The sequence below is a fragment of the Saccopteryx bilineata genome, chromosome 12, assembly GCF_036850765.1.
Source record: "Saccopteryx bilineata isolate mSacBil1 chromosome 12, mSacBil1_pri_phased_curated, whole genome shotgun sequence".
Taxonomy (NCBI): Eukaryota; Metazoa; Chordata; class Mammalia; order Chiroptera; family Emballonuridae; genus Saccopteryx; species Saccopteryx bilineata.
In genome coordinates this window covers 32,231,855-32,243,075 of record NC_089501.1, presented here as the reverse complement: position 1 = coordinate 32,243,075, position 11,221 = coordinate 32,231,855, and the positions used below count along the sequence as shown (strand labels likewise).

Sequence of the window (11,221 nt, the reverse complement as noted above, 5' to 3'; positions counted from 1 at the left end):
GAGCCAGCTTCCCAGCAGCGCCTTCCTCTGGGGCGGGCCCTGACTCTCGGTGCCGCGATGAGTGGGCGGCTAGAAGAGGGTGGCCGACAGAGTGTGCGGCTGCAAGGAGCTCCGAGACTCCAGCGGCGAGGCTGGCGCTGCGACTGAGCGGCCGCAGCGATCGGAAGGAAAAGGAGGCCAGGGCAGTAGGAGGAAATAGAGCAGATGGAGGGGAGCTGCCGCCGAAGAGGGAGGCGGATCCGTTCCGGGACACAGCCCAGTGAGCCTGCCTGCCCGTAAGGTGCCGGGCAGGTAGCTCCCCACCCAGAGGGCGCCCTTCCTGGCCCCTCCCCGAGCCCGGCGCGGAAGGAGCAGGGGACGCGCGTCGGCAATCCCGGACGCTCCGCACCCCGAGCGCGGCGCCCTTGCACTGCCCCGCCGCGCAGGTTTGCGAGCCGACTTGTCCGCCCGCCAAGAAAAGTAAGCGCTGTCTTTCCCGCTCAACCCGCTTCCCTTCCCCTTGCACTCTACACCCTGCAGCGGGCGAGCGGCGCGGCCACGGAGGCGCCGAGGAGGGGCGAGCCGCCGCCGGGCAGCGGCGTGCCTTCGGGGGAAAGGGCGCCCGAGAGGAGGCGTCGGCGCGGCGCGGAGGGCGCGACGCGCGATGGCAGCTGCTTAGCCCGGCGCGCGCGGAGCAGCCCGGAGCTGTGGCTGCCCAGACGGTGCGGCTGGGCAGGCGACGCCGCCGCCGCTGCAGCCCGGCCGGCAATGATGAGCGGGGAGGCGGGCGAGGGCATCACTTTCTCCGTGCCACCCTTAGCCCCCTCGGGCCTCTGCGCTTTCGAGGGCGGCAGCTGCCGGAGGGAAGCCACGGCGGCGGTGGCCGAGGGCGAGGAGAGCCAGCTGCCGCCGCCGCCAGCGGGCAGCTTCTGGAACGTGGAGAGTGCCGCCGCCCCAGGCACTGGGTGTCCCACTGCCACCTCCGGGAGCAGCGCCGCCCGTTGCCGGGGCAACTCTAGTGGCGGAGGCGGCCGACGGACCACGGTGGCATATGTGATCAACGAAGAGAGCCAGGGGCAGCTGGTGGTGGCCGAGAGCGAGGCCCTGCAGTGCCTGCGGGAGGCGTGCGAGGCGGTGGGCGCCACTCTGGAGTCCCTGCATTTTGGCAAACTGGACTTTGGGGAGACCACGGTGCTGGATCGATTTTACAATGCAGGTGAGTATGTCACCCCTTCCCTATCCTCCAGGGTCACGGGTCGCTGCGGGGGAGAATATTCGTTTTCCTAGGCAGCAAGCGTGCTTCCTACTTATTTACTTTTTGCCCCACCTTAAGGGCAGCGAGCGGCGCTGCGCGACTGTTTCTGGCGCTCGCCGCTCCTGGGAGAGCGGGTGCTGGTGAGGGAGCCTGTGTGTATCAGCGCGAGAGATCGACCCGCCCACGGGCCCACGCCGGAGCCCCGGGGTCCCGCGTGGTCCTCATAAAGAACTTAGGTTCAATAGCTATGCGAGACACTTGCCATTCAGTCCTTTTCCATTAAGCGTCTTAGTTTCTCTTCTGATAGGTTTGGCCTATACTGTCTTTCTATAATCCACCTATGACTGTTTTAGATGACATTCTCATTTTTTTTTCTTTACAGTTTTGAGAGAAACCTATGCCAGGAAGCCTAGCTGCACACAGACTCTGTGTGTGTGTGTGTGTGTGTGTGTGTGTGTGTGTGTGTGTATGAATTTGCATGCCATGTCCTGATTTTCCCAACTCATTTTACCTAACAAGTTTAGTGGCTTGAATTTTTTCATCTCTTACCAATTTGAACTTTCAAGTAATTCCAAGTGTAACAAACTGTCATACTAAACTTGTGTGATATCTTTTTGAATTTCAATGAAAGAGCCAGGGTCTGTTTTTATTGCTCCTTATACCATGATGGCTGGAAAGTGTGTAATTTAACATTATTTAAAACGCCACTATGTTATCCTAATAACTAAGACTAAATTGCCATTCAAGTGATTGCTAGCATAATCGATGAAAAAAGAAGTATCTTGAAACCTATCACAGATGTCGGTGTTATTGTAGTTCTAGCGACTAAAGCTATGTGTTAGCAAATATTAGACGTAATACGTCATTGAAATTAATTTTTAGTACCCTGTGCAACCAATGTTGAGAATGTATACTTGCTTATTTTTATAAATGTGGACAACACATTTGATTTAATGATGGTTTCAAACAATACAGTTCTTGCATTTGTGATCACATAAAAGGTTTTATATTCCAATCTTATTTTCACTTCTGATTCCCTTCAGTTTCTTCAAAACACCTGAAGTAGGCATAATTATGTCAGTTTTGGAATTCAGCCAAAGATGACTATTTTAAGAACAAGAAGAACTTCATGTTAAGGAAATCAGACTAAATAAACTAGGACTTTCTGGTTCTGGGTTTTTTGTTTTGTTTTGTTTTTTAACAGTCTTGGACTTCATAACTGAACTTGAGTATAATAGAGGGGAGCTTGGTTCTTTGGGTGGCTTGCTGTGAAAATTATATAAACATAACTTTTCTAAAAATTGCAGCACTCTTATTCGGGGCTTATAATTTGGAAGACGCTTCAAAAAACTGAAAGATATGTGAGAGCAACACCCAACCAAATAGTTTATTTTTACTGCACTGATAGATTGGGTATTTTTAATATGGCTCTATTAAAAAAATCTTAAACTGTGAGTTAATTTGAAAGTTCTTAAAATGTGGCTCACTTACTGTTTATTCTCCAAATACTACCTTTGGGGAAAAGAGAGAGAGAAATATTAGAAGGGACTGGACATTTGAACTATATCTCATTTAATCCTTCAAGCAAGGCTGGGAAGGCAGTACCTTTTTCCTGTTCTTAGGTGAGAAGACCCCTGGGGTCCATGACTGGCTCCAGTCTTCAGGTAGCAGTGGGTCCATGCCAGATTCCACTTCTGGTAGCTGACTCTAAAAGGGCACGCTTTGCCCTCCCTGTCTCCATTTAACTGGACTGATTTACTCTTGGAGTCAAGAGAAGTTCTCTATCTAGGAATCATGTGACAGGGAACAGCGGGGACCTTATGAGCCATTTATTAATAGATGTAGTGTGGAGTAGCGGTGAAGACTTGCTCTAGAAAGGCTAGTGTTTCCATGCCATGTCTGTCCCACTCCACGGCACAGGTCCCAGCTGTGCCCCTACCTAGGTGAGCCATATGAACTCTGAGCCCTCTCATTCAGCATAAAGATGTGACCGAACGAAGATGGATGTGTTTTATCCAAACCCGTTGTTTTTCTAAAGTGAGGGTTGCTCAGTTTGACGGTGGTCAAACTGTTCTGATTTCTCAGAGAGCAAACGTTCCTCCTTCACCAGGATTCAGCACAGTTTTCTCTACAAGGCCAGATGGTAAATAATTCATAGACTTTGCAGGAGGTCTCTCTCACAATGATTCCACTCTGTGGTTGTTACTCAAGAGCAGCCATAAATAATGCCTGAACAAATGATTGTGGCCGTAGTCCAATAAAACTTTATTAATGGACACTGAAAGCAGAATTGTATATATTTCACAAAATATTATTATTATTTTTTCCTTCAACTATTAAGAAATGTGAAACCCATTCTTAGCTTGTAAGCTGTATAGAAACAGGCCTGGCAGGATTGTGGTCCCTGGGCAGTTTTGACCTTTGCTCTACATCTATCTCCTCGGTGTGAAAGCTGAATCATTGGTACAGTGGGGAGAGCACTGTCCCTCCAGCTTAGATCTGAGTTTCCATCCTGGCTCTGCTCCGAACCACGTAATTATGAGCAAGGCCCTTCATCGCCTCTAAAAGGCTTATAAAACTGACTAGGGATGGAAGTGGAAAATTGAACTAAACTTGTGATTCCCTCAATCACTCCTGTCAGTTTGCGATGGCAAGGAGGCGTGGTGTGAGCATTGGAGCAAGAGTTTCAAGGATCTGGGTTCTGGCCCTTGGTTCTTCTCTGATTGGGAGTAAGCATTTAAAATCTCAGAAAAGAGTGGAAGCTTGGAATAATAGGTTTCTGAGATTCCCCTTCAGCTCAAATTCTATGCAGGGGTCCCCAAACTTTTTACACAGGGGGCCAGTTCACTGTCCCTCAGACCGTTGGAGGGCCGCCACATACAGTGCTCCTCTCACCACCAATGAAAGAGGTGCCCCTTCTGGAAGTGCGGCAGGGGCCGGATAAATGGCCTCAGGGGGCTGCATGCGGCCTGTGGGGCCGTAGTTTGGGGATGCCTGCTTTAAAGTGATAACAATATTAATACAAAATGAATTATCTCAGTCCATAGGCTTGTGTATATTGTGCTCCTGGCCCCCAGGAGTTGAGAGTTGTGCGGAGGGGAGATTGGAAGCCTGGCTGTAGTGGGGCCTCTGAGCTGGTCCACAGGGAGTGCCTTGGGCTCCCAGGAAACAGATTCTGGAATCAGGCCGGTGGGTGCGGCGGGGTCAGAGGTGATAGCTGAACTGAGATGGAATGGTAAGCAAGGTCAACCTAATGAGGGCCTCAGCATTGAATAGGAATGTTGCTGTTCAAATAGCTCAGCTTAATGGAATGAGTAAGAACTTAAAGCTTGGTTACAGTTTCACAAGTTTCCTTCATCTATGTGTACTGGTGTCTTTTTTTTTTTTTGTATTTTTCTGAAGCTGGAAACGGGGAGAGACAGTCAGACAGACTCCTACATGCGCCCGACTGGGATCCACCCGGCACGCCCACCAGGGGGGCGACGCTTTGCCCACCAGGGGGCGATGCTCTGCCCCTCCGGGGCGTCACTCTGTTGCGACCAGAGCCACTCCAGCGCCTGGGGCAGAGGCCAAGGAGCCATTCCCAGCGCCCAGGCCATCTTTGCTCCAATGGAGCCTTGGCTGCGGGAGGGGAAGAGAGAGACAGAGAGGAAGGAGAGGGGGAGGGGTGGAGAAGCAGATGGTGCTTCTCCTGTGTGCCCTGGCCAGGAATCGAACCCAGGACCTCTACATGCCAGGCCAACGCTCTACCACTGAGCCAACCGGCCAGGGCTACTGGTGTCTTTTTAAAGAATAGTTTGCAGTTAAAGGTTTTCCTATTTGATTATGAAACTGTAATCTAGTTTGTTTTTTTTTGTTTTTTTTTTTTTTTACATAGACAGAGAGTCAGAGAGAGGGATAGACAGGACAGACAGACAGGAATGGAGAGATGAGAAGCATCAATCATTTCGTTGCGTGTTGCAACACCTTAGCTGTTCATTGATTGCTTTCTCATATATGCCTTGACCACTGGCCTTCAGCAGACCGAGTAACCCCTTGCTTGAGCCAGTGACCTTGGGCTCAAGCCAGTGAGTTTTTTTTTGCTCCAACCAGATGAGCCTGAGCTCAAGTTGGAGACCTCGGGGTCTCGAACCTGGGTCTTCCGCGTCCCAGTCTGACACTCTATCCACTGCGCCACCACCTGGTCAGTTAGTTTGTTCTTTAACTACATTGTCTTTCACTCTTTCATTCCTGTTCTGAGGGGAAACTAATATCCTATCAAAGCTTTTATGAAAATATGTCATATTTAGATATACAAGACTATCACTCAATTAGCAAATGCCAAGCTAACATTCCCAGCCCCCTGCTTTGTAGGCAGTAACCCGCCATGGAAGCTAAGAATGGCTCGTGCAGGTACACAGACCCCCCAACTGGCAAGGTCTCAAAAAAACCTTTTTAATGAACATTAGATTCTTTAAAGTATAGCTAGAATAGGCTTTATCATTCCCTCGTTTACCGTATAAGAAGAATGCAATGTAAAATGGTTATATTTACTCCTCCAGTTTAAATGTGTTGGGGTTGCTGCTGGGACCCAGGAGCACATTTTGCCTGAGAAAGTATTGTCCATGGTGGTTAGGTTCTGAGACTAGCCCAGAAGCCGTGTTAACTTGGTGTAGTTGAAGTGTGAAACCCATTCACTATTTTAAACATTCAGGAAAATCACATTATTGAAGCCTAAAACCGGGACTTGGAGTATACCTGTGCTTGTGTTCTGATCGGTGACTTTTGTTTTCATCTGCCTTCTGGTAGCATCTTGGCCAGAAAGCTCCTTTTGGATTGGTAGTGGTGAGAAGGAGGGGCTGTGGGAAGGCCTGGCATAACCTTAGAATAAAGGCTAGCTTTTTGCGCATGGTAAGTGTATGGAAAAAGTCATTATTTTCTAGTGTTTTTCCATCACACCACGGATGAGTGCAAACTGTCAGGCCGATCAGCAGAGCGGTTGTTTGAGAATCTCTGACCTGAATGAACCTCCTTATAACTCCTTTCTACCTTTCAGCCCTGCTTCTTCCCTGAAGAAACAAGCCTTAGCCAAATTATCAAAGAGCAAACGTGGACAGACTAACTCACAGGGGAAAAATCTGGCTAGGAAGGGAGTGAAACAGTATCCAGCGTTGCCTCACGCATGGTTTGCCTGGCCTTTCAACTTTTTGCTGGCACGCCATTGCCCGCCCTCTGTGACCCCGAAGCGCTGTGCTTCCTTTTGCTTTCTTGAAGGCAAAATTATAACTTGCAAAAAAGAACTTTACTAGAAAACTAAAAGGAAAACTCCAAAAGACAAAAGAAAATTTGTTCCTAAAACATCCGTTCCTTACCCTAAATAGTCCATTGCAGATTGTCCTGACTGGCCCTGCTTCCCGGGCCCCAGGGATCCTGCTTTCTTTGCTCAGCTCGGTTGCCCGTGGTCTGCTTCAGACATTCATCAGCTGGTAGTTCAAGTTGGTTCCACTTGCTGGCGGAGCTTCATTATAAGTGCACAGTGTGGCCTTGTCTCACCTGTGGCCTTGGCTGGTGCCAGCCTTCTGGGAGTTCGCGGCTATAGGTCAGTTCCTCTCTCGTGGCTGCAGGGACTGTCCCCTGCTTCCTGTTTTGGAGGCCTAGTTAGAGGCCCATTCAGTTCCTGTTTCTGGTTGGCAGGATAAAATTGGTTCACAGCCTCTTTGTGGGGCAGGTGGAGATTGACAGCACAAAGCCCAGTGAACGTGCAGGTCTCCGCCAGCAGGTCCCAACCGTTTGTTTGCTTTCCAAGTCAGTTGCCCCATGTGGTCCCTTCCAACACCACCCAGCTCCACTTGGGGGCAAGATGGAGTTGAGAATATGGTAAATGAAGTGGGAGTAGACAGTTGCAGAACCCGCAGCTCTGTGGGTATCAGGAAGACACCAGAAACCCACAGCCTTGGCAGATGTCTACATTTGTTCAATTGCTGTTAGGACTTTCAGCTTTCTTTAATGAATTGTAGGTTCACGAAGTTGCTTGGACATAAATCAGTAAGTGACCTTAAATTAATAGGGTGAGCAGAACATTTGTGGAATCAGGTTGGTAATTTAAGATAATTCTTCTCAAAATTGTATGTTGGAAACAGCCCTGCCGTCCCATAATTTGGAATTAGGTAAGTGGAGGAACTGGCTGTTTTTAAGAAAGGCGCCCTTATTTTCAGGGAGAAAAAATAATCTTGCAAATTTAATTATGGCATAAGAAAAACAGGAAAGCAAAACAAAATTTCAAATTATTTAGAAATCCACTGGTGATTCTAATACATTGTTGTTGTTTTTCTGTTGTTTTAATATATTGGCTTTCTCTCTGACTGGAGATGTTGACTAAAGATATCGATCAAAATATGGGCCAAATTATTGAAGAGGGAGAAAGTGTAGGAGACAAAACTGATTTTTAAAGTTCTGTCTGATCCAAAAAATTTAAAAATTTTAAAAGCTCACTTAACATCTATGTGAGCTTTATTTTGTGTGTGTGGGGGTTCCCCTAAAGAAAACATAAAAAAACTAAAAGATACCTAGCCCAGGCTACACTGTAGTAATTTTCTTAGGGGAGGCCCAGGGAGGAGAGAAAAGATCAATGTTAACAGCATCTAGGAAAGCAGATCCGTGTAACTTACATGCCACAGAAGTTGTACAGGGTCCTAGTAAACACTCCAGTACAGGCAAACCTTTTCTGTTGTAGTAGGTAATCGGCCATGAGGAAAGCAGCCTTTGGTATATGATTCATACAGGAAGGAAGTTATAACCCTTTGTACAGCAAGTCTCAAAAAATGGTTGCGACCAATTATATCAGTATATTGCAACACTTTTAGCCACTTCTAAGAATTCCTAAGGAACAGAAACATGTCAGGCCAGCTGGTCATTGACTCCAGACCATATAAGACCAAGTGTTTGCTTAGCCAGAGAATTCGTCCTCCTTGAAAAGTCTTGATTACCCCTGTTTCTTACTTAAAAGTCATTCAGTGAGAATAAACCCAGGATATTACATGTCAGATACTCCTTAATATCACATACAAGTTTTCTGATGTTTATTGTGATAAATACTGTCTTAGACAGGCAACCAGGACCAGGAGTGGATTTCTTCTCTCCAGGGGCCATGGCTTTACCTTGGGTGCAGGTGATTTTATGTGGCTATATCAGAACGATAATATATGTGTGTTGTTGTGTGCCGTGTAGTACTCTTTTGATCATCTTATTACAGGCATGCAGTACATAGATGGAGCCATGTAAGTATCTATATTGGACAGTAGAGGAAACTTCTTCATGGAGAGGGTATGTGGCTTGGCCAGAATAAATCAAGTGGTTAAGTAGGAGTCCAACTCAGGCTCCTGACCTCCAAATAATTCATGTATCTTCCCCACCATACGCACTTTGTCCCTGCATGTAAAAGATTTTGGAGTGCATGTGCTGTTCAAGAGGATAAGTTCTAACATCTTGGTCCACGTACCATTATTAGGAGGAAGAGTCACGGTACCCTCTCGCTAACACATTTCAGTGCTTTCTTAACAATCTTGTAAAATAATCCATGGATAAACTTATTTTGTCACTTCTCTGTCAGTACCAAAGAGGGAGCCTGTAGCCTAGGCTGAGTCCTGGGTGCTTGGCCTGGCGCTGTAAATTGGGCTTCCTCCAGGCAAATCTTAGGTTATTTTCTGGGCATTGTAGTAGGATGGACTGCTAAGTGACAGACCAAGCCTTTCTCTAGAGTGAGACAGAAACCTGGGTTGACAACACAGCTGGGGACACTTCCTTTCCTTGGTTCCCTGAGAAATTCTGCCTCCTAAGTCTGATTTCATTTTGCCCTAGTGTTAGAGCGTATTCCCAGTAATGCAGTTCTATAAGCACTCACTCATTGCCCGTGATGTGCCTCTCACTATGATAGATGCACAGAAGAATGACAAAAGAGAAGCAGGCATAGACCTACAGGATAATAGAGGCTTATAACATACATGTTTCCATGGGAAAAATTGATGCTGAGGAAGAAGTCAAGAGGAACTACCTGTACTCCCCATTTCACCCCACCCAACTAATTCTTTTTTAAACAACATTTTCTTTCTTTTTTTATTTTTTTTAAGTGAGAAGAAGGGATAGTGAGGCAGACTCCCACATTCACCCCCACCAGGATTCACCCGGCAGCCCTATCTGGGGCCAATGCTTGAGCACTGAGATATTTTTAGCACCTGAGGCTGAAGCTTGGACCAACCAAACTATCCTTAGCACCCAGTGCCATGCTTGAACCAATTGAGCCACTGGCAGCAGGAAGGGAAGAGGGAGTGAAAGGGTTCGGGAGGGCGAGAGAAGTAGATGGTCTCTTCTCCTGTGTGCCCTGACTGGGAATCAAACCCAGGATGTTCATATCCTGGGTGAATGCTCTATCCATTGAGCTACTGGCCAGAGTTTAAACAACATTAAAAAAATTAAGTTATAAATCATTTCAGTCATAAAGTACATATAATAGTATATAATGCTCATGCATTCACTACCTAAATATTATATAATAGCAGTTAAACATTTTGACATTTGCTCATTTCTTTCTCTCTTTTAGAGAAATGAATAATTCTAGGCAGAACTAAAAAACCCCTTTCTGTCTGTCACATCAATTTTTCTTCCTGAGAGAGTGTTCCTTCATCAGAAGTGCTGAATTATGATTTTCAAAAATCTAAAATCATAGCTCTCTACAAATGTAAAAAAATATAAAAAATTTTAATTTAATTAACTTATTTAATGAGAAAACCAGTAAGATATTAAAATTGGTTCAAAGGAGAATTTGAAGAGCAGATATCATAACACACAGTCAGGAATGCTGAGATTAATTTGCTAATAGCTGCAAAACTGACTAATGCCTGTAAGGCAATTCTGTAAGTGTAGATGTTGGAGTCATCTTTTCTACAGGGCGGAAATTCAGTTGTATCTCTGCCAAACAATATCCATTTGTATTGCTATGGACAAGTTATTGGCATTGCTCTAAGTTTTGCACAACTTAATGCTTTCCTGACAGCATTGTAAAATTGTCTTGTCACCAGGACAAAGGTGCACATCATTTTAAAATCAGGTCTCTCCCAGAGGATGTGCTGTACCATCCTTCGCTGAGAGGAGACTCACTGCTCTCTTTGGCCATTTCCGGGTCTTTGACAACTTCACAGTTGCTTGTTCTCAGCAGGCTCTATGCCTGTGTTTTCCTTAAGTACCCTTACCCAGCCTGGTTTAAAGGGCCTGTTTTATTCTTTTTTTTTTTTCCCCCTCAGCTACTCTACCATTTGAAGCTGGGATCACCCTGAGAGGGTCCCAGAATAACTTGTTTTAATGAGGCATCCTAATCATGATTACTTCCGGTCAGGAAACACATATGAATTGGTTATTAGGATATTGGTCACCTAAGTTTTGGATGTGATAAGCGGTACAAGCCATATACCAGAACCAAGGCACATATCTTTTTAAAATCAGATAGTTCTTAGAGGTGGATTGGGCTGAACCAAGTCAAACTTAAGCCGGTGGGATGCCTGTAGGGTCCGCAAACCCAACTTCATTTTGTCCTAGGAAATCATCGTCATTATCTATGGGAACTTAAATAGTCTAGACTACTCCAGATAGGCTCTTTTGGAGAAAAAACATCCTTATAATGTGAAAGAGGCCTGGCAACGTGCTATGAAATTCAACATGCCAAATAGTGTATTACTTTGGTCTTGTCGTTTACGCAGGTCATTCCCAAATGAATGTCATTACCGTGTTCTGTACCAGTCACTATACGTCTCTGATTGTACTCAGTCTTTCAAACAGCTTTATGAGGTGAATAGCATCAGTAGGTCAATTTCACATATGAGGGAACTGGGACCCTGCCAGGATTAATTACCTTTCCAAGTCACATGGCTATATGGGGAGGACCCAACTTTGGATCCTAAAACTGTCTGATTTCATAGTCTGTTCATTTATAACTATGCTTTCCTATCTCCCAGAAAT

General features: G+C 46.1%; 1 protein-coding gene across 2 annotated transcripts in view; it reads left to right on the top strand.

The window, feature by feature from the left end:
- Nucleotides 1-280: 280 nt before the first annotated feature.
- The window catches only part of MAP3K5 (mitogen-activated protein kinase kinase kinase 5), a 194,020-nt gene continuing 183,079 nt past the window's right edge, over nucleotides 281-11,221 (top strand). The window contains exon 1 of one of the 2 annotated variants that reach the window (XM_066248130.1): nucleotides 281-1,195. In XM_066248130.1, the coding sequence (XP_066104227.1) occupies nucleotides 748-1,195 (448 nt within the window). In that variant the 5' untranslated portion in view covers nucleotides 281-747. The remainder of the gene's footprint in view (nucleotides 1,196-11,221) is intronic. The other variant, XM_066248129.1, reaches the window with a different exon arrangement.